This window comes from Dermacentor albipictus, chromosome 3 (genome assembly GCF_038994185.2).
Source record: "Dermacentor albipictus isolate Rhodes 1998 colony chromosome 3, USDA_Dalb.pri_finalv2, whole genome shotgun sequence".
NCBI lineage: Eukaryota > Metazoa > Arthropoda > Arachnida > Ixodida > Ixodidae > Dermacentor > Dermacentor albipictus.
The window spans coordinates 80750401-80777814 of NC_091823.1; the positions used below are offsets into that span (position 1 = coordinate 80750401).

The window sequence follows — 27414 nt, forward strand, 5'->3', positions numbered from 1 at the left end:
GGAAGTAGCTAGTGCGCGCTGTCACTTAAATCACCCTCAGGACTGTACGGGGTATCGGAGGCAGAGGCGTAACTGTAAAAGAAAGGTGACTTACCAAGTCAGGGAAGAAAAATTATGTTTCAGGACCGAAACACCATTTTTCATCCTGCCACTGACGGCACCTTCATTTCTTTCTCATTCTCTTTTAATATTGCGCTATTATCTTATTTTTTTCTTTCGTTGTTTTCAGCCGGATGAACCTTCGTCGGAAAACTTCATTCTTAAGTGAAACATCTGAATTCTTTTCGCGAACCCGATTTCTTTATGAAGATATAGCAATCGCTTTTTTATATTTTTTTTCGTGCTTCTGGGTCCAAATATACGCTGTAACTCTCCGTGCTAAGCCTTCGCTTTCATGAATGTACTTTCTATATCAAAGTTTATAGCTGACTCGTTGGATGGTCGACTCAGCGATACGAATATTTACTGCAATTGCAGCAGTTCGTGTATTTTCCTGAGAAGAACTCTGGCATGGACAGAGTTCTCAACTTTCTTCCGTTCTCCTCTTACTCGTCATTACTAAATCAAGAATAACGTGTTTTCATCACAAACAACAGCTTTGATGTTGCGTTATTTATCTACACGTTCCTACATGTTGCATGTGCTTTAGAAATAATGTATGTTATACAAATTTGCAGCAAAGACTGAGGGTTCCGTGACATACAAAGTTGCATGTTCTTAATCGCCATCCTAAAAATTTAGCTTAATCTCTACAAAATACGTGCCGCGCGACTACTTTCTCGTATTTTGCGAGTTTTCTTCCAGGCTCGGAAAAACGTTTGTGTGGCACGTATTGAGCTACAGGAAGCTCGATCGATAACATTTCAGAATGATCTACGATTTTCTCATTGACAGTTTCGCTCTCAATATAATAATATTTGAGATGTTGATTAATTAACAATAAAACAATAATTAGTCTAAATACAAAAAGAAGTCTGACTTGCATCAAGCGACGGCAAGCAACATTACCTTAGTTCTGTCCAGCTACGGACATGGCACCTGTATATTATGAAATTTGGCACAAGTTACGTCGTAAATATGGTATATACATCAACTAACATAAAGAAAGAGTACACGCGTTATAAGGTAACGGTTGCTTCAACCTCTTCTCCAAGGCGTATCTAGCCGATGTATCTTTTGAGCCGTGCTGTTGGTCGGTGAAGTGTTATAACAAGCAGATATTGCCTGTTCACTGTATGAATATGTGTTGTATATAGATATGCAATGCCTTATTTAATGGCTTTTGTGTCAGAACTTCCTGAAACGTTGAAGTAATCTCTTGGCAGGCGAGACATCACGAATTTCAGCTTGCCTACTGCATGGCGAGTTCGTGTAACGTAAACGTAACGTTAGTATATTCATATCCACAGAATCCTGTAGCGTTGGCGGTTTAGTGATTCGTATATCTCATTTATATCTAATTTGTATATCTAAGGCTAATCGGAAAGTATTTGCCCCTATTTCTTTTTAGCCAAATTACGGCTGTAAATGTGAAGCCAACATATCCATTCCCAGCGGTGGACCTTTCTTGGACAAACACGGCCTTACCTGACGGCACCTCCGCGGCACGGCGCTGCTGTCAGTTATTGAATATGGCGGTTGTACATCACACGTTAACGGCATACGAGCAACGCAGTGTGATTCGTTTTCTATGAAGCAAGGGACGAACGCCCATTGAAATTCACAGGGAAATGCAGCCCACGTATAGGAAAAGGTGTTTCGCTTTGAGAAGTGTGAGGTGGTGGTGTTGCGAGTTCGCAAAAGGCCTTGAAGACTTGCATGACAATGAGCTTTCGGAGAGGCCGCGTTAGAACGACTTCTACTATAGGGGCATCTCAAATTTAGTGCTGCGATGGGACAAAAGTCTGAACCGGTATGGGGATTGTGTGTAAAAAGTGTAAGGTACGTAGAATAGTATGTCTATTTGTAATTACCTGTATGTACCTTGTTCTGGCTGATAAAAAATGGGGGCAAATACTTGCTGATGTGTCCTCGTATGTAACATCGAAAACAAACATTGACAATTCTGGAAATAGGTTATGAAATTGATTTGAGTGCGGCTTGTAAAGTGCGCAAATGTTTGTGAAGTAGGTCAATTTCGTGGGGGTTCGTTGCAGGCCTGCAGAATCCGGGCCAAGGAATTCTTTGAGGCGCCAGAAGTAGGCACATGAAGAGGTCGAGACATCCTATAGTTATTTTTTCGCGAATTCTTATACCAACGTTATCCAACATTTATGCGCAATCAATGAGACCATTTACAAGATTGACTAAACAGGATAAGTCAGCTTTGGTGCGTCTGCAGTCCAGGTCTTCTAGACTGAGCGAGGACTGAGAACGAGACTGTTGTTCAAGGCCGACGTGCCTGGAGCGCATATATCGCTGTATAGAGACAAATTTTTCACGAGCTCGGTCTGCCGTGTCTTTGTTAGACTGGTGAGTACTGTTACAAATGACAGCGGCATATTCCAGCAGACGCCGGCAATGGGACGTGTAGAGCTTAAGAAATACACCTGCGTTTCTAAACTCCCTCGATAATCGACTAGCTGTGTCCCGGGTGTGCAGGCCGTGTTAACTGAGGCGAGAAGGTTAGCTTGAAATCAAAGATGATTCCAATGTCAGGAACTTCGCACAGGGGAGGAAGTGCGGCTTCGTCCATGTGGTAAGGGAAACGGAGCTGATCTTTCTTGCGTGCATATGACACCACTTTCGTCTTTGGGCCGTTTAACACCAGTGCGTTTTGCCCGCACCAATCGGCAAAGGCTGATGTGTCTTGTCGAAGTAGAATGCAGTCTCGAAGGTTGTGAATTTCCTTGAATATATTTATGTCGACTGCATAAAGCAAGAATGACGATTTCTTTATGACTTTGGATGCATCATTTACAGACAGACAGAATGAAAAGCGGTTCAAAGCCAGGGCCACGTGGCCCACCACTGGTGCACGTGGACCACGTGCTTGAGGACTGTCCGTTCCAGGTGACAGCATTGTCTGTATGACAGGTAGTCTTGCAGCCAAGGCACTGCAGATGCGAAAACGCCGCTTTCGTAGAGTTTTTGGGAGCCACACACGGTACACGGCTGACCACCAAACGCCTTGTTTATGTCATAGTAAATGGCGTTCTCTTGACTCCTGTTCTCAACCGTTTCCAACGCGGGTCACAAGAGGTTTCTTGTTGTTGAACGGCACGGTATAAACTGTAACAACGGCGTGGTCCTGCAGTCGACTCCAGCAGGCCCAAGTCCTGGCCAGCCGCGCCCAAGAGCGTCCCGCCGCGTCTCGTGCCACCGCTCCCGCGTCCGTTGACGTCGTCTTCCGCACAGCTGGCTCCACTGCCGTTCATCATGGCGGCGCACCCACAAAACTCATGTTTATTAGATGTTATGATGTTCCACACGCTTCATGTGATTAGTGCAAGCAGCACAGAGAAGGAATAAACTTTATTTGTGGACAGCAGGATTGAGACCTAGGCCACTCTACCTAGATGACGGCCTCAAGCCCTTGGGCCCTGGCGGCATTTTCGGCCTGGTGGATTGCCTTGAGTTGGTCTTCCGGTGCACAGCTGAGCAACCCGGTCTCCAACTGCTCTCTGGTCTTGTTTATTTTATTCTGTATGGGTGTCCGCAGGCCAGACTCAAAGAAATTTCGAGGCAAAGCAGGGAAGGGATATCGTTCTGTAGTTTGGCACGACTGTTTTCGAGCCATGTTTGTGGATGGGAATGAAGCGAGACATTTCCTATGGTATAGGAAATAAATGTTCGTGTTTTGAGGCAAATGTTGTATGTGCACGTTAGTATTATACTAAGTACATCACTAAATGATCTTATTATAGCCACAAGAATCTCATCAGGGTCACACGAAAGCGATGGTTTTGAGCTGCGAATGCATGTGGCGATAAGTTCTTCACTAATATACACGCAATGCTTGGCGTCTAATAATAATAATAATAATAATAATAATAATAATAATAATAATAATAATAATAATAATAATAATGGTGGTGATGATGATTGCCATCAAAAACAAAAAAAACATAAACAGGACGGTTTAAGGCTCAGTTGGCTTGTAGGACCGTGCCTATGACTATGATACACATGGCGAAAAAAAATACATAAATTGACGAGACATGTAGAATAAAAAATTAATGAAAAAAATGGAGAAGAACAAGATAACATTTGTTTACACTATTTAAAACGAAGGAAGTTGAAGTAAATATTAGGATGCAAAAAACGTTCGGGATGTTAATTTCACCATCTCTGCTTTAATATTTCTTTCAGTGTACTTTTCGATGCCGCGTTAAAAATTTCATCAGGCCATTTGTTAAATATATCCGGCACATATTATTATTATTATTATTATTATTATTATTATTATTATTATTATTATTATTATTATTATTATTATTATTATTATTATTATTGCGTGACTCAATTGGCCCGGCACGTCGGCAAAGACAAGTCGGCAACATGTACAGCAATGAAAAGCTGGTGAATCTCATCACAACAACAAAATGAAACAGAAGCTCAGCTAAAATCAGTGACAACAGAAACACAAGCGAGAAAAACAGAACATTATTTACTATTATACGCAGCTTATAGTGCCTTCAACAATTTTTTCAAGTTTCGTTTCGTGGTTGCGGTAAATGTATGATCAGTAAATGCAATCAGCAAATGTTAATGTATATTCTTCGGACATAGGCATACCTACTAGCTTTACCAAATGTTGTGTTGCAGTATGGTAGTATAAATCGCAGTGTTTTCCGTAGGGCACGGGGAGCAATATAGTCCTGTTTGAAATCGGGGTTCCCAAAAAGTCTGACCACAACTAACCAGAATAAAGTTTTGAATGACGGAGGACCCAGACGTGTAAACAACTTTACATTGTGAGCCGAGGAAAAGTTATACGCAGTGGACTTCAACATACTTTTTAGAATTCTATCAATTCGACATTGCCACCGAGAAGAGCAGGAACCGAACAATGTAATGCCATAACGTAAGACACTGTATGCTAAGGCGTGCATGATAGTGATTTTCACAGGGATCGGAACAATGAATTTAATGTTAAAAAGTAGCGATGAAACTCTTCTGAACCTGCTGCAAATACATGTCATGTGATCCTTCCATGAGAGGGAACCGTCAAAGAAACCACTAAGGTATTTAATAGAGTTTACATATTCTACGGGGGCACACTGATACGATTGGCAATTAGGACAATGCAGAAACAGTGGTGTATTTGTAACGGTTGTTTTGGGTTTCTAAAAGACAGCAAACCAGGTTATTGCATCGTACACACTCTCTTGAAGTAACGGAACTGCTTTTAAGTAACACATGTTTAGTTAAAATTACAGCATTATCTGCATGCTGAGGGGGGAGGGATAGAGATAAGAAGAAGGTAGGGAGGTTAACCAGAATCACGTCCGGTTGGCTACCCTACACCGGGGGAACGGGAAAGGGGGAAAACAAAGATAACAGGGAGAGAGCGGAGAGAAGAAGGAAATTTCAGTGAGTTCGCTGACGTGTGTGGTCTTACAGAAATTGCAATTAGAGTCACAAATGGTCGCACAAGCCCGTCGTCCTTAAGAAGCACAAAAGTGCCTTCACAGCTTTTTGGGCCGACGGGCGATGGGGGCGGTGTTCCAGCAGCACCTGCACAGAAAGCGGCCGATTGTCCAGTTTTTGAAAAGCCCTGGCAAGTTCTTGTCTCTCAGGGGTGTATCGTGGACAGCGGCACAGCAGGTGGTCGATGTTTTCTTCCATGCCACAGACCTCGCATGCTCCACTGTCAGTCACTCCAATCAATCTAGAGTATGCCTTTGTGAACGCAACTCCTAACCAAAGGCGACAGAGAAGCGTAGCTTCACGTCGAGGAAGTCCGAGTGGAGGCCGGAGTTGCAGGGAGGGGTTTAGTCGACGCAGTCGTGTAAGTCGTAAGTTTGGCGAGTTCCACTCGGTCAGTGTGAGACTGCGTGCCAAGTGTCGAAGCTGCCTAGCGGCGTCTGTCCTCGAAAGGGGAATCGGAACGCTCTGCTCTTCATGATGTGCTGTACGAGCAGCGTTATCGGCGGAATCATTGCCACTGATTCCACAATGGCCAGGTACCCATTGAAAAATGACCTCGTGACCTTTTTGTTGGACATGACGGTAAAGTTTCGCGATTTCGTATGTCAGTTGGTCATGGCATCCGTGTCGAAGAACTGACTGCGTGCACTGTAATGCCGGATTGGAATCACAGAACACAGCCCATTTTCTAGCTCTTTCAGATTCAATGAATTCCAGTGCTCGAAGCAGGGCCGTTAGTTCCGCTGCCGTTGAGGTCGTGACATGCGATGTCTTGAAGCGCAGTGTCAGTCCTCGCGTTGGTACCACCACGGCACCACCGGAACTGCACGACGTAGTTGATCCATCGGTATAGATGTGGACGTGGTTTCTGTACTTTTCATGCAGAAGAAGTAAGCTCAGCTGTTTTAGAGCAGGGGCCGGTAGATCTGTCTTCTTCTGTAGTCCTGGAATCATTAGATGCACTTGTGGACGGCTCAAACACCACGGAGGAAACGCTGGCTTGGCCGCAGGTGCGTACCCTGAAGTAAACGACGCACGATGTGCACTGACAATGCCGCTAAATGTCGAGCAGGGCCTTGCAGCAGTGAGGCTCGCCAAGTGGTGGGAAGGGGTCCTAGCATAATGCCTGAGATGCATATGCATTGTCTCAACGGTAATGTGCGTTTTGATTGGGTAATCCTGCGCAAGGGCAATGGTTTCAGCCGTTGATGCACTGCGTGGTAAGCCAAGACATATCTTAAGGGCTTGGGCTTGAATGCTCTGTATCGTACGCAGGTTAGACTTGCAGTAGTTGGATATTGCAGGCAGGCTGTATCGCAGGAATCCAACGAACAACGCCATGTACAGCTGTAACATAGCTTGTACAGATACTCCCCAACTTTTTCCAGCAAGGAACCTGAACAGGTGGCAGATAGCAGTCAGCCGCTTTTTCACGTAATTGACGTGCGGAGTCCAAGACAGGTCTCTGTCAATTACGACTCCTAAGAATCTGTGACTTCTGCTGTATGGTATAAGTTGTCCGTTAATAGATACGCCGTAACCAGACATTGGCTTCCTCGTGAATGCCACCATTGCGCACTTTCCGCATGAAATTTTGAGTCCCTGTTCACGAAGGTAGCAAGATGTCATTGTGGCAGCCTTCTGAAGCCGAGCGCGAAGCTGAGGTCGTGTCACGCTTGATGTCCAAATGCAGATGTCGTCCGCATAGATGGAAAGTCGTACGGTGCTTGGCAAGTTGTCAACTAATCCACAGAGGGTGAGATTGAAAAGAGTCGGGCTAAGCACTCCGCCTTGAGGGACTCCTCGGCTACCGTAATGCTCGGATGTCGGGCCATTTTCAGTGTATACATAGAATGGTCTCCTCTGTAAGTAGTTGCACACCCACATATACATCTTACCACCAAGTCCGACGGCTTCTAACGTGCTAAGGATGGCTTCATGGGTGACATTATCATAAGCCCCTTTAACGTCTAGAAACAGAGCAGCAGATAGTCGCTTACAGGTCTTTTGGTGTTGCACAAATGTTATCAAGTCAACAACGTTGTCTGTTGACGAACGGCCACGTCTGAATCCGGCCATAGCATCTGGGTAGATTTCATAGTGCTCTAAGTACCATTCTAGACGTGTTAAAATCATTCTTTCCATTGTTTTTCCGACACAGCTGGCAAGTGCTATCGGACGGTATGAGGAAATGTCCAAAGGCGACTTGCCAGCTTTCAGAAGTGGAATGAGGCGAGTTGACTTCCATTCTTGCGGAACCGTACCCGCCTGCCAGGAGTCGTTGTACAGGAGCAAGAGTGCCTTCCGAGCTTGGTCTCCTAGGTTACACAGGGCACGGTATGTAATGCCGTCAGGTCCTGGCGCTGAAGAACGCCTGCACAAAGCCAGCGCAGCTTCTAGTTCGTCCATAGAAAAAGGGCATTCCATGCGGGGATCACGTGAGAACGGTGGGTGGTCGAGCGTTCCCGTACCCGTTCCATCGGAATTTGCTTCGCCAGCAATCTTTCTGCAGAAAGATTCAGCGACATCAATATCTCTACATTGTAGATGGAGTGCCAGAGATTTAAACGGGTGGCGCTGACCAAAGGTTGTGCGAAGGCCACGAACAGTCCTCCATATAAGCGACAAAGGTTTTCGCGAATCCAGGGACTCGCAAAAGGATGCCCATTGTCGCGAAGCCAGCTTGTTCATGTGACGCTGTATTTTCTTTTGTGTTCGTCTAGCCAATCTCAAATCATAATTGGATTTCGTGCGTCTATATCTTCGCTCCGCACGACGGCGAATTGCTCGAAGTTTCGCTAGTTCGATGTAGAAATCGGTGCGGGAAGAACTCTTCGAAAGGAAATGCGTGGTTGTTTGTATGGCATCCTTTATCGCGCCCTGTAGGTTATAGGAGGTGCCGTCATGACAACAGTCTTCCATTATTATTTTGTATTTAGGCCAATCGATGCACTGGATGGTTCTAGAAGACTTGGAACTAGTCAAACCTTCGATCTTCAAATAGGTTGGGATGTGGTCGCTACCCCGCGTTTCTAAGTCCGAAAACCAGTGCACTCTTCTCGAAAGCGAACGTGAAACGAAGGTAAGGTCCAAGCAACTACTCTACGCTGATCCACGCAGATAAGTAGGGCTACCATCGTTTGACAGGCAAAATTCCAGTTCATAGGCAAAGGACACCAACGTTCTGCCTCTAGAGTTCACTTTGGAGCTTCCCCATAGGTAATGGTGGGCGTTAAAGTCCCCGGTGAGCACCCACGGCTGAGGAGTCGATGTCAAAATTCCCCGTAAGCGCTCACAATCTAGACGACTTGTTGGAGATAAATAGGCTCCAAGAATTGTGAACGTCAGCTTTTTCTTCTTCACTGTTAAGCAAACGTATTGATTTGCTTCGTCAGGAGGCACTGTGTGATGTACATAAGTCAAGTCGCGGCGTATAAACACAACGACCTTGCTGCACTCGCCGTGGGCAGAGGACATAAAGCACTCATACCCGGACAGTCTGATGGGAGCTGACAGGTTGGGCTCACAAATCACGATAATGGGGAATTGGTGCGTAAATACAAACTGTCTGAAATCGGACATGCGTGACTTAAGCCCTCTGGCGTTCCACTGAAAGACAGATGCATTCTTGACCTCCTCTTGAAACGACGGCAATTTTCGGGCCGTGGTTTTACCCTAGAGTCGCAAGCACCGGACTCAAGGTGTCCAGCACCTGCAGTGCGCTCTGTGCCGACGGGGTTTTCATGCTGCTCAGTAGAATGCGCATGGCGTCCATAAGTGACTTCAGCATCACTATGACTTGGCGATCCCCAGTCATCGTCGCATCCTCGGTTCGTGAGGTCAATGAGGGCGGCGCAATTTGATGTGACTCCAGTGCAGGTTGTGCTCGTGGAAGTGTTGGCCACTCTTCAGGAGGTGCGAGTCTTGCCCCTTTCTTCGTTTTCGAAGTGTCTGTCTTTGTGGAAGTCGGCGTTGATACGGTAGCCGCTTTGCCGGAAGACGATGGTGTATATCTTTCAGTAGATGTTACTCTTCGTGATGCTCTTCGATGGCGATGTCGTCGTCGCCTGAGAGTAGCGGCAGCCTCTCTGTGTGTTGAATGGTCCCGAACCATACGTTGGAGCACTGCTCGCTCGTTCCTCATCCGCGGGCAATCATTGGATGAGGCCTCATGAGTACCATGGCAGTTAGGGCACTTCAACACAGTTGCGCGGCAGGTATCTGCTGAATGAGATTCAGCGCACCGTGGGCACACCAGGTTATTCCTACACACACCTTTTACGTGTCCCATCTTACAGCATTTGTAGCACTGCAGGGGCTTCGGTACGTATGGGCGGACTGGATGGCGGACGTGGCCAACTTTGACGTGTGAGGGAAGGCTGTCTCCCTCAAACCACAGCTTCAGGCAACGTGTGTTGCCAAGTTTTGTGATGTGCTTAATAAGAGTGCCTTCTGTAGTTGGCTTTATTAATATAGGGAAGTCGTCGGTTGGTATAGAAATGTCGACGTCATAAATGACGCCGACAGTGCCATTACAGCCTGTAGGTATCATGGATCGAACTTGTACTTTGTCGATCTGCATGCTGAAATATCATACACTTCGATACAGCTGACGAAAAATAATTTATAGATATGTTAAAATAAAGAGGAGACAAAATAGAGCCCTCAGACACTCCAGCTTTCAGATATAATTTGTTTTTGATGAATAACTTGTCTGACGATATCTCCTGCGAGCGGCCGTAAAAATTTTAGGAACTGTTTTTTAGGAACTGGTAAAATTGCCCCCTAAAACTGAGCAGGTATAGTTTTTCAAGCAGGAGTTCGTGGTCAACAGTATCGAATGCTTTAGAAGTATCGAGAAACAATGCACATGCAAACATGTTTTGTTCTAAAGCTGCGTTTAATACGTCTGAAAATTCCTCGAGCAGAGCCAATGGTGCACCGTCCCGCGACGAAACGAAACTGACTGCTCGATATGACTGAAAGCATATCTAGAAATGACGTCATGGTTTCTAAGAGAAATTTTTCCATTATTTGTGACACGATTGGTAATATCGAAATAGGTCGGTAACTGTCCACATTACCTATCTTTCCTCCTTTAAATAATGGCGATACAATGACCGTTTTTAATTCCACCGGCATTGTAGCCGTGTCTAGGAATTCATTAAGTATGGCAAGAAGAATACCAGATAGCGCGTTGAAGTTTCGTTGGAGCAAAGATACCGATATGCCGTCTATGCCAGCTGATTTATGTGGCCTAAACCCAGCAACTATTCTTGCGAGTAGTACTAAAACGTTATCGTCGGTAAGAACGCGGAGGCTGATATGGCTTTTTCTTTTCCAGAGCAGCCAACTGGCACCGTTGAGGTTGGTCCCGAAACGCGTGCGCTATGTTGATTGAAGATTGTGGCTGTCTGCGCAAGATAATCTGGGAAAGCGTCGGCTAGCTTTGAACTAGTAGTGACTTTACCGTGTAGGTGGTTTATGAGTGACCACGTTTTCGCCGGTTTTCGAACAGATAATTGAAAGAAACGTTGAAAATAGCGACGTCGTTTTGCGCATCGTATATGAGCGTCGACTTCATTCCTTGCGATTCTGTAGCTAGCGCGAAGCTCAGCATTGCTTGGAGTTCGCTTAAGCCGTTTCCGCTGCAAATCTCGGTCGGCGATTGCTTTCATGATATTCATGGTTAAGCCGGTTGTGATTTCTTCTCCGTTTTGTTATGACAATTCGAGTACAGGCTTCTTGAAAGCTGCGTATTTGCGAACAAAATTGTTCATAAATCAACACTGGCGTCTGGAAACAATCAGTGAAGACCAATCGAACCTGCCAATCACCTCATGCAATTTGCGTTGATCAACAAAGGCAATGCGCGTTCGTCTATCTGAGCTATTTACTTCCCAACCACGAGGTGTGTTAAAGAGGCACCTCAAGCTAAAATGACAGACAGTGAAGAAGTTATCTGCTAAGCGCTGCGTGATCACGCATGAATGCCGATTGTGATTAGGCGCCCGTACGGCGATGTGGTCTAAGCAAGAATGCGTTGTTCGGCCATTCACAACTTCTTCACGTGTGAAGGTGGTGACCATGCTTTCGAGGCCAAAAACAGAAAGGGCAGATAAATAATCCGACACTTGGTTTTGCCTGGGCATAATATGTCAATATTTAGGTCACCGGTGAGGCAAAACACCTAGTCATAACCGAAATCCTTCAAAACAGTCTCTAATTCTAGTACGAAGCGACCGACATTGTTTGCAGGGGGCAGTTAGATGACTAACAAAGTAAGAGTGATCTGAAAAAAACTTACATTTAAACACAGGCCTTCCGCATGAGTAAAACATACATCAATGCATGATACTGTGTATTTTTTGTTCACTAAGAACTGCGCGCTTGATTCGGGAATATTTATTTCGGTTAGCATAAGTACAGCTACAAAATTTGTTGCATTTTCTGTAATGTTTCTAAACTCATCCCAGTATTTACGTAGAGTGCAAATATTTATATTGACCATAGTCTAATTCAGAATTCGGACCGAAGCTGCAAAAGTTCCAAAGTTCGAAAAATCAAGTAAAATGTGCGGAGTCATATTCACTGGATTTTTTTGAACATAAGTTTCATTGCTAATGCAAGTGAGTGGAGAGTATTCGTCCTTCTTACCGAAGATTTTTCCTCCTCTCACCCAAACGAACTTGTATTTGTGATGATTGCCTGCGGCCCTTGCAAGCCAGAACAGATGCCGATTTGCCTTGGTTAGATTGTCATTGAAGTAGTGTTTCGGAAGCAGTTTCAATTCACAGAGCTGTCGAAGTTTTCCACAAGCTTTGATCCAGTTTTCTTTCATGTTTCCCTTCAGAAACAAACTAAGACCGTAGGGATAGTGTCTATCTTGCCATAAGGGCTGTCGACAGAAACGACGTCAGCATCAACAGAAAATTCAGGCAAATCAATTTTCCGAGCAAGATCATTCAGTATTTTCTTCAAATCTTCCTTATCGGCAACGGGCAAACCACGAATTTCCAAATTTGCCTTTCTGCTCTGCTGTTCAGATTCATTTTGGTCATGCTGTAATCATTGCAAAATCTCAACCTGAGCACGGACAGCCTCATTTAGCTTCGGAATTTCTTTGTCTCTGGTCCTTGCGGCATCTTCAGGCAACTTGAGCCGTTCGCGTGTGGTTGACAATAAAGTGACGACGTCTTCAAGGTCAGAGACAGTCTTTGTCAGCTTTAAGAAGCGACGGTGGGTCAACTTTAGCATGTAGTGCCGGTAGTACTTCTAAGCTATATTTTAAGTAGTAGTAGTAGTAGTAGTAGTAATAGTAGTAGTAATAATAATAATAATAATAATAATAATAATAATAATAATAATAATACAACGACAGCAGCCAGGTCCACGCGGCGGCCCAGGAACGCCGGCGGCGCCTGCTGCTGCGGTTCCGGCTGGCTGCGCGGCTGTGCCGGCTCAAGGCACACGAGAAGCAGCCCCTGGAGAAGCTCAAGGAGCTGTTCGCCGAGTCCACCACGGGCATCGACCGGCTGGTAGTCATCGAGAACCGCTGGCGCTTCTGGATATTCTGCACCGTATACGTCGTCTTCTTCGTCGTCACCGTCATCAGCATCGGTGAGACACTTCCTGAGACGGTGCGTCACCGCCCCGTGCGCGCAGGCGCTATGTGCGCGCGTTTTGAAGCCATCGACGGCTGTTGTGATTTCTTGAGTGGCTGGGACGTGTTATAAGTCGTCGTAGTTGTCTGTTGTAACCATGGAGGAAGGAAAGGAATGCGAGGGAGCGTCGTGGGATAAAATTGAAGTCGACAAAAGTCGGCCGAACACGCGATCGAGTCACGGTGAGCTTTAGTGCCCATACACTGCAGCGCAACAGTTCACAGTAGCAGCGCTAGTTGCGCTCTGCCAAAAGGACAACGAGCGTGGGAGCAGCTTGCGGCAGTCGCAGTTGCTCTTTGCAAGGAAGACGATAAATGTATACGCTGCAATAAACGATGGAGCTTGCACAGTTGGCGTATGGGGAGAAAACGTGCACAGAGCGCTTGGTACTACGGGAGCTTTTTACAGCGACGCTGTATACGACTCGGATACCGAGATTTATTCGTCTCCGTCGACAGAACACTCGACAGAAAATCATTCCACGATTAAAGAAAGGCACAAAAAGTGCCAAAAACCACTTGATAGATGGTAAGGCGAGTTCAAACAATGCGAAGCAAGTATAGCGTTCGCCGCATTCGTTTCCCGGTGAAGATTACGGTTGCATAAGCTGCAGTTGCCGGGAAGCGGAAATTGTAGCACACGAAGCAGGGAGTGACGTCACTACACTTTTGTAGGTAAAAGAAGAACCCGCCTAGCAAATGATTTCATTTGTGTTGTGATAGCGCGATAGGAAAGCCACGCATAGCTAGGACTCCCGAAGAGCAGCGTGAACACGATGAGCGGCGGCGGGAACAGCAACGTCAATATGCACAACGGCGCTGTGCACAGGCCAGACAATTTAATTGTCTTACATGCCAATCATTTCATGTAATGCGTTGCTCAGTCGTTCAAGGCTACGCCACATTGATCTATCGGATCAGGTGATATCACAGCTTCGCTGGCCGACCACATTCACAGCGTGGATTGGAGCCCAACATTTTTTTCTTGTATGTACCTGAGCCAGAAAGCTCAGGTACATACAAGTTTTAGCGGAATTTTTAACTCCCCATCACATGCCCCCACGATTTCCGACCAGCCACCACAAGCTAAGCAATGAGAAGTGGACCAATCACAGGCGCCGGCACCGCCCTCCTTATCCGGTTATCTGCTTTCACTGCGCAAGTTCGGTCCCACCGAAAGGGTCTCCACTTCTGCGTGCTCTTCACCTCTTGTCAGTCAATTAGATAAGAAAAGCCTTTGAAGCTAGGCAACGATATTTGTTTTCAGAGCAAACAAAAGTGGCCTCCTATAAACGAGGAGAGTGTCTGTTTGGTCTGTCTAAACAACGCGGCGGGTCACCGCCCAATGCTCTCATCAGCGGTTACGTAACTTTGACGTCAGGACATTGAAATAAAATCAGAATGGAACAGTTTTACGTTATAGTGCCCTAGGACAACGTTATCAGCACAGTCATTGACAAGGTGTAGTGACGTCTTTTTATTAACGCACTTGCGTAGAAAGCGTTTCAAATTTCTATAAGATACATATAGAAAGAATGGGCGCTACGTATACTATATTTGTCAAACGTTTAGAAGCCGCTGCTAAAATTACAAGACCATGGTGTAACATTAGTATTTTTATTATGCACTGTGCACAAGACCCAACGCTTGGCTTTGATACAGGGATATTGTAGCACGACCTGCGCTTCGAAGTTCATGAGAGAGAATACAAGTGCTGCGCTTTTTAACGCTTCTATTTTGTGTTTTTTGAATAACGAGAGCTATACGAGAGGCACGGTAAGCGGCTAGACGATACAGCTATACTCACGTGAAACGATTGCGAAATCTTTGTCAAAGACTTTATGTAAGTCACTTGACTTTGACAGTGTCCAATTAAACGCGGCTTCACGAAGCCGCGAATTACTTTAACCAGGTATACCGCGCATATAATTTGAGGATGAGCTTGATCCTCGTATACACTATATATAAAGCAGGTGAAATGTTACCATCCGTCGTCACCAACGAACGTAGAGCGTAGTTAACGCCATTACAACGCAAATGTGGCGTTCCATTAGGCGATTATTTGTGATTAAGCTTTTCCCTGCGAGCATCGTTGGCCTAGTTGCCACATTCAGCCTTTTAAATGCTGGTGCCGCAAAGCGTTCGTAGGTTAGCGCAATCACGCGTCTTAGAGGCGTATCTGTTCTTTATTGGACTAGACGTTGGGTATGAACGTCCCGTCCAAATGTTCACAATTCTACCTCAAGAGAGAGAGATAGAGATTTACTATATGGTAGAAAAGCTGATGAATCAAAGTTCTGACCTGCTGCTCAGCATTGAGGAAGGGGGAGACGGCATTAAAAAGAGAGGAAGGAAGAGAAGTGTTGATGATTAGAGTGAAGATGGTGGTGAGTGACCTTGAACACCAAAGACTCTTCAAAGTCTCAAATCTAGACCGCTCTCGTGCAAGCATTTGATAAGCGCTTTTACATCCCGCCGACAAGAATCCGACCGAGGTCCAAAGAGAACCTTTTCAGACAAAGTTTGATTGGCAAACCAATGATTGTCGTCGCACAACATATCGCGTACAAATGCACAAGACGCGCTCTTTTGTCTCGGGTACCTTGCACTCCTGGCAGTCCGGACTGTCTGCACGGCCAACAAGGTGCAGGTATCACCGAGTGAACGCCGCACTATAATCGTAACCTCTGTAGCAAGGTTGCATAACTTTGGATCGTGGGCGGTAATTTCACTTGTATGTTTGGCAAAGTCCGTGAAGACACCGATCACGGTGACTCGGCAGCACTCAGTATGCTCTAGTGTTTTCGTACAATAGTGTACACACTAGAGCATTAGTCTCCGGTCGAGAAAACGGGATGGATACTTGCGCGGGATTATTATATCGCGTTCCGGGCTATAGCACGTACACAAAATGGTCTAATTCCCAGTGCGCATGTGTTGCCTTACAGGAAAAACGCTTCAAAACCACTTCGAATACCGCGACATCGTGTCCATATCAATGACCGAAGGCAACAGCCTTCAACTCCCCGCCGTCACGTTCTGCAACCTGAACCCGCTCAGGGCCTCGGCTGTGTGCTCGCCCGACACACTGGGACTGATCAATGGTACCATAAGAAACATCCTCTGCGATCAGACAGGACCCATGGTGCGTAAGTGCGGAAATAACTCGTCGCATATAAGCACTGCTTAAAGCATTGTTCAGCTCAGCTGTCCATCTTTTCTCTTCTACATGCATGCATAGACAACAATTATCGGCACACCAGACAATTGTCGTCTGGTGTGCCGCAAGGATCAGTTTTGGGACCTGTCTTATTTTTATTGTATATTAATGACGTTGCAGTTGGTGTCCATCCAATGGTTGATGCTAGATTGTTCGCTGATGTCTGCGTTTTGTTTTGTTGTGTGAAACGTGTCAGTGACCAAAGAATTTTTAATGAGTCTTCGAAAGTTATCAATGACTGGCGGGCTACATGGGACATGAAAATTAATTTTGAAGGAAACTACCTGTATGACAGTTACAAATAAGAACTCTCCCCCCCCCCCTGCAATATTCATATACCATTAACCAGAAAGAAAGCAAACTTTCCAAGCATGTAAAGTACCTCGAAATCACTATTGCCGATAACTTGAGGTGGGGCAAACATACTGAGTACATTTGCGGATCTGCGCAACGTAAGATTGGTTTCATGAAAAAGAGGCTACGAATTGCCACTCCTGATGTAAAACTCACGGCATATAAAACTATAGTAAAGCAAGCACTAGAATATGCAGGTATCGTTTGGAACTTTCACTGTCAAACCGAAATTAGTAAATTAGAAAGAGCCCAGAGGCTAGCGGCCAGGTTCATTATTTCGGGATGCGACAGAAAATAATCCGTGACTGCGCTCCTTGACAGGGCCGACCTAAAACCCTTGTCTCAATGAAGAAAAATAGCGCGGCTGAAATTCCTGTATGAGCTTTATAATAAAAACTTGAAAATAGATCCAGACCTATATCTACGACGTCCACTACGAGTATCAGATCGCACAAATCACCCTCATGCTATTCAGCCTTGCACACCAAGGATTGACATATTCAAATTTTCATGTCTCATTCAAGCCATTACTGAATGGAACAGACTCGACGCCAATGTCTTCACAGGATGCCATTCAGTCGAAATGTTTAAGCAGAGGCTGGAAATGCTTTTTGTGTAAATGTGCTTAAAATGTTCTCCCACTCTGTAACAGCCCGTAAGGGCTTAATAGTATTGAAAATCAAAAAAGATAAAAAAAACGACTTGCTTCAACGTTCAAATCGTTCTCCTATTGAAGCCAATGTGTAAAAGTGAACTGGCAGTGACAATAGAAGATAAACGTTCCATATATGTATTTCGCCTCGTCAGTTATTGTGGCTATTTCAGGAAACAGGTTTTGTGGACCTTAATCGTGAGTCTCATGATCACGCTCGCTTAAGCACTTTGAATTTGAAGTAATATGCTGCCTATCGCCACTGGGCGGCACCTACCCTTACGAACAGCGGTAGCGTACGAACTACTTGGTCAAAAATGTCCAGGACTCTTGGCCTGATGCATGCGTCTGATGCATGTAGGGAATCGAGCTGATCGCATTACGAGCGAATTAAACTTAGTGAAGATACTCAACTTGTTTGGTAATGCATCAAGACGGCAAGTTGGGCCAGTTGGTTAGGATTCATTGCAAAGTTCGTAACAGCGCAACATAAGACACGGACAAAAGGAAGGTAAAAACGACGACACGGCGCCGTGTCGTCGTGGATACCTGCTCATTGTGGTATTCTGGCCAACGAAAAAGCAGATGAAGCGGCACGCAAAGGGCTTCAACACCAAAACTATAAACGGATTCATTGTACTAGATCTGATGCTTCCCAATTAGCTAAAAGATTTGTTTCTGGAGAAAAGGACCGGCTGCGGAGCTTGCCGACCCAGCATTACCCTTTCCTTTACCGAATCGATCCAGATCTCAGATCCAGACTCCCATCCAGCATTCCTCGCCATTTGGAAACTCTATATCATCGTCTTCGCCTGAACACTGCCTATGGAAACGGCTTACGGTACCGCTTCGGTCAAGTGACAAGTCCACACTGCAACAACTGTGGCTCAATTGAAACCGTGGAGCATATGCTGTTCGAGTGTCGAGCGTATGCTGATGAGCGTGCGTTCTATGAACATTGCATGCATTCGCTTACAGAGACCTTTGTCATTTGACTGTCTCTTAGGCCCTTTAGCCTGCCTCACACAACAGAGGCGTGCGATGAACCCTTTATTCACACATTTAGAAAACATTGGTCAACTCGACCAACTTTAGTTCTACTCTTTCACCCTCATGTACCTTTCACGCACCGAATTCAGTAACCTCATTGTGGGACGGTGCATACACTGAAGGACTTTACTATAGCACGCCGTTACCTATGAGTCAGAAAACTCACTGCCCATTTTTTAACTTATTCATCTTTTTGCGCCTCTCTCCTCTCTTTCTTTCCCCGATTCCCTTCCCCACGCAGAGTAGCACGTCAGCGATGTCTTTACGCCAGCTAAAATCTCTGCCTTTCATTAAAGGGTTCTCTCTCTTTTTTGTCCGTGTGTTATGTTGTGCTGTTACGAACCTTGCAATGAATCACTTGGTAAGGTATGGTATCGAAGTGCAACTAAAATGGTACGAACCAGCGAATGCATTAAATATGGCCGATGAAAAAGTAAATTTTCACGCTGGTACTCGCCGGTACACGCTAGTACATGTCTCGTGCGTGCAAAATGACAGAAGGAAGAAAAACACTTGCAAGTGCTTGAGTGCAAGTCTTTCAGTTAATTTTCGGAGCTGTATTTCACCGATGCTTATCACCGTCTCGTACGCGATGTCGCATGCCTTTGTGCATGTCTATTTGGTGCGCCTCCCTTCAGGACATTGCCGCAGTACATAACTTCACCACCGAGGAGCTGTACCCGTTTTTAAACGTCGCTCGGAAATACAACAACAGCCAGACACTGTTCACTCTTGGACACACTAAGCAGAGGATGGTCCTGAACTGCACCGTCAAGGGAGAGAGCTGCCTGGATGACAGGTGGGAACAAGATCAGCCACACTTTGCGTACATTTTTTTTTTAATCGTCAACTGCTTTTGTTTTAGATGGAAATTGCATTCGCACGACTAATGAGTCCTACTATAGTATACGTATTGAGCAAGCAGGCATCATTTCGCCCTTTTTGCTTCAGGCTTTGTATGACTCCCCTTAGTTACTTTCTAATTAGCGCACGAGTGCGAGCCACAAGTTAGGTATGTACACAATGCTTATATAAATGTAATATATATAGCTGCCACAACGTATAGTGTGGCAAATCCTAATATGCACACTTCCTTCTCTTCATCGTCATCAGTCATCACTGCTTTCGTTTCCTGTTTCCTTCCCCAGTAGCAGGCCACAGCAAGCTAGCGCAGGCCGACCTCTCTGAGTCACTGTAAATAATCTAACACCTATCTTTCTCTCAAATAACGTCGAGGTTGTGCGTATAAGCGAACTATGAGCCTCTGGATTTTTCGGGGTGCTCGAGGCCGTTGTCTTTATGCGGCCTTTTGACGGGTCCTCTGGCCAAACTTCCAACCGACCGCAGGTCGTATTGACAAAGTTTCTCGTTCGCAAGTGCTCTTTGTTATCAGATGGCCGCTCTCACTTATAATACGTCCAGCATCAGGATTGGCCGAATTTTTCTCCAACGAAATATTCATGCGTAAGAGCGTTTTGCGAATACGGGCCCACGTTCTTAAGACCGCGCGAAACGATGATCACTGAAAACGCGGATAAACGTGGAGCACACATGACGGAGCGCCTTTTGTGTTTACGTGAGTCTCACACGCTCGTCATTTCGTGCTCAACGTCAGTCCCATGAAACAAGCACCGAGCTCAAACCAAGATTCTGCTCATAGTCGTAGCATCGGTCGCGCGAGCGCTGCAGTGAGCGCCGCAGTTGTAACGCGTTATACGTGGAGCGTCGAATTACGGAAGCGACCGAGGGAAGGGTGAAGGAGTGGCGGGGGAGAAGGGGGGGAGAAGGGGGGGGGGAGCCGGCACGTGCTGACTCGAGTGGCTAATGACTGCCCTCCCACCGCCAGTTACAGAGGACACGAGGCTAACGCCAACGCGGATAGAGCTATACAGACGCGGAAAACGGGTAAGACGCGCTATCGTGAGGAGGCGATTAGCGGCGCCCAAGATCGCAGCAGTCAGAACGCTCCCGATGAAGGCCGTGACCCACGGGCTAGAAGGGGGTCGTTGGAGTCACAGCTGGCCAACGGAAGAACAGCGAAATTGCATCAGGCGACGCGACGACCGAGGAGTAGGAAAAGTGAGGCAACGTCAGATAACGACAGCTTCCCCGTGCGGATCGGGTGTCAGCACGCGCCCTCAGCGTTCACGCTGACGAAACTAAAAGAGCTGCCATGACCGCAATAACTAAACGAATCTATGCTAATTCGACTCCAAACCCTTTCGCCCATCATCATCGGCTCGAGCGGCGGCCCGCGTTCTCACTCATGTTAGCTGTCATTTGACGCGGCCGGTCTGTGAGAACTGTACAAAATGAACAGAAAGAAAGAAAGAAAGAACGAACGAAAGAAAGAAAGAAAGAAAGAAAGAAAGAAAGAAAGAAAGAAAGAAAGAAAGAAAGAAAGAAAGAAAGAAAGAAAGAAAGAAAGAAAGAAAGAAAGAAAGAAAGAAAGAAAGAAAGAAAAGCTGCGTTAATGTCAGTTTAGAAGATGGCAAGGGGTAGGGACGATATATAGACTTTTTCTCCTACGAAATATTCATGCATAAGAGCATTTTGCGAATACGCGGGCCCACGTTCTTAAGACCGCGCGAAATGATGATCACTGAAAACACGCATAAACGTGGAACGCACATGACGGAGCACCTTTTGTGTTTACGTGGGTCTCACACGCTCGTCATTTCGCGCTTGACGTCAGTCCCATGAAACAAGAACCAGGCTCAAACCAAGATTCTGCTCATAGTCATAGCACCGGTCGCGCGAGCGCTGAGCGCCGCAATTGTAACGCGGTGCTCAGAGCTACAATCGCTGGAGGCGGTACGAGCGGCGCGCGGGAAACAGTGGCGCAACTCTGGCTCCTTAAAAGGAGCATGTACAGTAACTCTAATTACAAGCAAGTAGCGCTAACCAAGTCGCGCTCGTTTTCAAAGGGACTCGCCTCTTGTCAAACGCCCGGGTCAAAGCTATGTTTTTAGGTTGCGAGGAATGGGATATTTCCAAGGAGCGGCATCTTTTCATGAGAGCTTCTTGTGCCCAGGCAACATTGTATCCCGCGGTTCTTTTACCAGCCGCTGCCATGGTTCTTTGAAGGTCTTCATATTTGGCATCAAATTGTGGGAGGTGGGTGATGGGAGGAAAGGGGGGGGGGGGGGCACGAAAACATGTTTTCCAAGATGCGCTTCAACACCGGGGAGCTCCTTTGAACTAGGCAACCTTTCCATCACGCGCTTGTCGGGGAGTCGTTTGTTTATGCACGTCTTTGAAAATTCCAACGTCTCTTCAGAGTATCTCGGTGTATTTCAACTATTCCGAGTACTCCTCTTTGTTTACCGGTCCTTGAAGTAAAACGTCGGGCTTTGTAAGACAATCTCTAGGAGAAAATTCTAGCGAACTGCATTCTTCAGAATGCTTCAAAACACGTAATCGTAGATATCAGACGGTATTTGTCACAAAGGGAGTTAGTTATAAAAGCGTACAGAAAGCAAAAAGAAAAAGAGTAGAAAAATGTAGGGATTGATATCATCTGAAGGATATGCCGGCTACCACCAAGTGCTCTGTGGTAGAAAATTGAAGAATATGAACTTTTGAGTGCTCAATGGCACTGGACCGGTTTTTTATTGTTTGTTTGTTTGTTTGTTTGTTTGTTTGTTTGTTTGTTTGTTTGTTTGTTTGTTTGTTTGTTTGTTTGTTTGTTTGTTTGTTGCGCCATTCGTACCGAGCAAAGACACTTCAACGGCATGTAAGTGAAGCTGAGGACGCGTGCATGCTCCATATCAGCCACAGCCGCCGCCAGAATTCTTCGCAAGACTCGCCATCTGTTCAGAATACGCAAAAATTGCATCAAACATGCCGACGTTATTGCCCTGTCTGGACGTTCCGCACATCTGGAGGTCTCCTAGCCGGACGGCCGCATACCGCCTCCTCGCCTACCGACAGGACGCGCACGCGGCCCTAACTGCACTAAAGGCAAGAATGCAGGGCCCGGATGGCGCAAAAAAGAGAAAGAAAAAAAGAACGGTCACTGAGCACTCAAAAGTTCCTAGTCATCGATTTTCTACCACAGAGCACTGGGTGATAGCCGACATATCCTTCAGATGATCTCAATCCCTACATTCTTCTATTCCTTGTAGTGAGGAGGTAAGGAGGCGGCTTGCGGCCATCCGGCTAGGAGACCTCGAGGTGTGTGGAAGGCCCAGACATGGCAATAACAGCGGCACGTTTGATTCAATTTTTTGCGTATTCTGCGCAGATGGCTGGTCGAATAATTCCGGCGGCGGCAGTGGCTGATATCAAGCATGCACGCGTCCTCAGCTCCAGTTGCGTGCCGTTGAAGTGTCTTCGCCTGTATACTACGTAGAAGGAGCGCAGCTTTGCGCACCACCCAAGATAACGTAACCTTGTGAATTCTTGCAGCAGACCCACCACTGCTAGAGTTCACTGCCCAGCACTGCGCGTTGGAACGATGATGCGTCCTTTGGGTAAACGTGTTAGCCGCGGATATAGCAGGCGAGAAAAACAAGCATGTTGAAGCAGTGATTCAAGCATACGAGATGTGCGTGTGAAGCTCTGGTTTCGAAATCAACATACATAATATGGAAGACTGCTTATAGTATGCCTTTCCAACTAATCCTGACAACTTGTCATTGCCTGACGTGCCCTTGACGTCCCTTTAGTTCCCACGGGTGTCTCCATCGAAATGAGGCACCAGCACGAAACGCCACGATCTCGACGTCCATCGCAACAACAGCAAATTAAAGCCGTGCGCGGCAACTGCAGCTGACTGTGCGAGAGGCTTTGTCCTGCGTAGCAGCGCGGGCGAAGCGGGTGTGAGTGCGAAAGATGTCGGCGTAGATACACGAGGGGTATAAAAAAGCTCTGATAATCACCAATAAATAAATATATGAAAACCTTTATTTTACTTTGCAGTTACGAAGACTTCTCTGTGTAGTCATCATTCAAATTCACACATTTCCTGTCAGCGTTTTTTAGTCCTCCGTTTTATAAGATAACACGGAAATACACCGTTCGACCTCTTGAATGGCTTCACCTGTATCATCAAATCGACCACTATGCACTGAATTTTTCATTTCTTGGAGCAATTTTCACTTGGTGCGAGATCAGGAGAATAAGGTTGATGGGGCGATGTTTCATAGCCACATTGGTTTGATCTCAGCAGACTGTGATTTGTGTGCGAGGGCAATATCAGCGAGACGACGGGTTCCTTTGCAGGGCATACCACGGGGCTTTTGCTTCACACCGTGTAGTACTTTGAACGTATTAGTGCGCAGTAATGTGTGCTGTTGTCTGTAACCATTACTCCACGGCAATCCCATAACACCAACATCACCCTACCTTGTCATGACCTGACAGGCACTTTTAGGCGGAGCGGAATCATGGTATCATATTTTGAGTCTCTGAATCATAGAAGTAGATCCGACATTCGTCCATAGTTATCAGGCGACTAAAAGAGTCATCTTCATCGTGCTCCAAAAGAGTTAGCATCTGCCTTGACAGGTTGAATCGTGTCTGCCGGAAAGAAGTTAGCTCTCGATGTAGTGCAGATATCTTAGAATTATGCAGTTTGTTTTGAATTATGCTCCGCACGCTACGGTAGCCTAAACCTGTTCCATGCATCATCATTCCATTGGTGACACGTCGATCTTGCAGAATGAATACTTTCAGTTTCTTCACTGTGGCTGCACCATGCACGAGGGAAAAAGCGTCGTACAGCTCTAGGATCCTCAGTGAGAGATATGTGAGCATCTTAGATATTTAGTTTCTGCCTCACAACAGTGGCATATGATGGACAATCATCACCATAGACACTCTTCATTTCATGATACATTTGCTGGGCGCTATAGCCATGTTGCTGAGCGATATTACCAACTTCTTCCGCTCTTCTATAGACAACGTTATCAACTTAGTGACATACGTAGAGTACCAGAAGTCTTGCAAAAGATTATCTGCTGCCCTGTTTCTGGATGTTAAAAATCATACGGTAACGTAACGCACGAAGCGATATTCAATGCGTTAGGCAGTAGGACTTGGTGGCAAGATCTATTTATGGATTAGTAGCTATCTGCATATGAGATCTTTTTTAATACTCACCGAGGATGGGCCAACCTCCCAGTGTCACAGTAACCGTGGTGTGCCTCAAGGTGGAGTACTGAGCCCAACGCTCTTCAATCTAACACTCACTGAGCTCTCCGACACCCTTCCATGCACCGTTAGGCTCTCCATCTATGCCGACGACATTTGTATTTTGGCGTCGGGTGTGACGTGACTGCAGTTTCGCGCACGGCTTCAGAAGGCAGCCACTTTAACGTCAACCTACCTTCGAGAACAAGGACTTCAATTATCACGTGAAAAGTGTGCAGTAGCGGCATTTACCAGAAAATCAATGTCTCTATACGTGATATCTGTCGACGGACAGCTGATCTCGCACAGCACAAGTCAGAGGTTTTTGGAGGTGGTCATTGACAGAAATCTCTCCTAGACCCATCATGTGAATTATGTGAGAAAACTGTCAGGAATCTGCCATGTGTTTGGGTTTCTAGCAGGAAAGACCTGGGGAGTGTCAATACAATCTATGCTGCAACTGTAGAGGGTCCTCTTTATTGGATTCCTGCGGTATAGCCTACCGGTCATCTCCAACACCTACAGAACTAACCTGAATATAATACAAAGCATCCACGCCCAAGCCCTCAATATATGCCTGGCGCTGCAATATATGCAGTGGCGCTGTAATTATACTAACTATTGGAATAACCTAGCGGTTAAAAACTTCCTATATCACTACGTCTACAGGTGCAGATATCGCGGCTCTCCGCGACGCGCTTCATGTGATAAATGCTGAAAGTCCCCGAAAATGAGCAGTCCTCTGCAATTCAAGCCCGGCCTTACAATGTGAGCAGTCGTTTCTCCGACATGGAACTCACGATCGGCTCATGTGTGAAATCGTTGAAGTTGTCCACCACTTGAGGGAAGAATGCCACGATATTTTATTTCAATGGATACCAGGTCATTGCAGTATCAATGGAAATGATGACGCAGATAAAGCAGCTCGGACGTCAAACAGAGAAGACCGCTGCGTCCCCATTCCTCTCTCAAGGATCGACGCTGCGAAGCAACTTAGCATTATAAGACGCACGCTCTCTTTAGCAGAGTGGAATACCGCACATACAAGGCGCACCAGACTGCACAGACTAAACCCTTCGCTGCAACTCAGACCTCTGGCCGGACTGCATCGACGCGCAGCATCTCTTCTGTGTCGGTTGTGGCTGGATCGAGTTGTCTTCACGAAAGATTACTCAGCAATAATTGGAATGGCTGGTAGTCCTGCATGTGATATTTGCGGATGCGAGGAGAACATTGACCACTTATTGTGCCACTGTCCTCAATTTCGAGCACAAAGACAATCTTGGTCCAACACACTGAGGAGACTAAATGATCGTCCTCTGTGTGAACTGACAGTACTAAAGCACCGTCCCCACCGATCATCGGCTCAGAAGGCAGTAAAGGAACTTTTGTGCTTTGTGAGAAAGTCTGGTTTGCACGAGGGGCTTTGACTCAATGACTGTCTGTGCACGTCACTATACCCTCTCTCTTCCCCTTCCTCCAGTGTCGGGTAGCCAACCAAACTCTTGACTGTTTAACATCCCGCCTTCCTTATATCCCCCTCTCTCCCTGTGTGCCTCAGTTCTCATCCATCTTCCGGGACACTAACTTCGATCACCACATCCGAAAAAGTAAAAGGCATATTAGCACGGTAATTACACTATTAGGTAGACATACCTCAATAACTATACTGGCGAAAATTCTTTCACGTAACTCTAATAATTATACCAAATGATAAAAACTTTTCGATACCCTCGCGTAGGACCTACAATTTAGATTTGGAACGCACTTTGCAACTAACAGAAATAACATATATTCTTCTGGTATACAATCAGTACGTTTAGCCGCCACAGTAGTTAGTGGTTATGGCGCTGCGTTGTTGAACTCGAGGTCGCGGGTTAGATACCAGCCGCGGTGGCCGCAATCCGACGGAAGCGCGGAATGCAATAACGCTCTTCCACCACGCTTTGGGTGGACGTTAAAGAAGCCCAGGTGGTCAAAAGTAATCCGGAGTCCCCTACTACGGCGTTCCTCATAATCAGAACGTACGTGGCTTTGGCACGTAATAGCCTAGCGTGTATATATATATATATATATATATATATATATATATATATATATATATATATATATATATATATATTGTGTGGAGTGTGGAGACATATGTTAATCTCTTGTTTCAAAAATTATGGCCAGGCGTACGCGCTTTAGTATTGTACATGGATTGTGCCATTTGTGCCTTGAACTTTTAGAGAACCGGGCTCCTAAGTTGGAGCCATCGTGAGTGATTGAACAATGGTTACTAGATCGAAATTTGTGCCTCTTATGACCAAAGGCGTTACATGTGTGTGCTTTAGGTAGCTGAGCGCATTGATTTGTACCACACGCGAGGAACTTAAACACGAACAGGACAAGAAAAAAGTTACGGCAGATCCAATTAGGCTACGAATCAGCGCGTCTAGCCACGACGAGCTTCTCGTCTTCACTGCTGTTTGTCAAAGCTCATGCGTCGATAGCACTATCATAACAGTCTCGCTTTTCGCACCCTTGTCTTGCAGCATGTACGAACCTAGCACGAACCCCACCTTCGGCCTGTGCTACTGCATCTTCTGCTCAAACTACAACGCCTCAAAGATCTCCTACCAAGCAAGCAACTTGCCTGTCGACGGTGAGCAGATCCTGCCTTGACGATCTCATCGTTACAGCGGCACAATCGGAGAAAAAAAATGACGAGTCAAGAAATGACAAAAAAAGTTACAGACATGGTGT

At 46.0% G+C, this 27414-nt stretch overlaps 1 protein-coding gene across 1 annotated transcript in view; it reads left to right on the forward strand.

Moving 5' to 3' along the window:
* The window catches only part of LOC135919170 (acid-sensing ion channel 1C-like), a 51936-nt gene that overhangs the window by 2336 nt on the left and 22186 nt on the right, over positions 1 to 27414 (forward strand). The window contains exons 2-5 of the mRNA XM_065452883.2: positions 12974 to 13212; positions 16204 to 16400; positions 19170 to 19330; positions 27204 to 27313. Of these exons, the coding sequence (XP_065308955.1) occupies positions 12974 to 13212; positions 16204 to 16400; positions 19170 to 19330; positions 27204 to 27313 (707 nt within the window). The remainder of the gene's footprint in view (positions 1 to 12973; positions 13213 to 16203; positions 16401 to 19169; positions 19331 to 27203; positions 27314 to 27414) is intronic.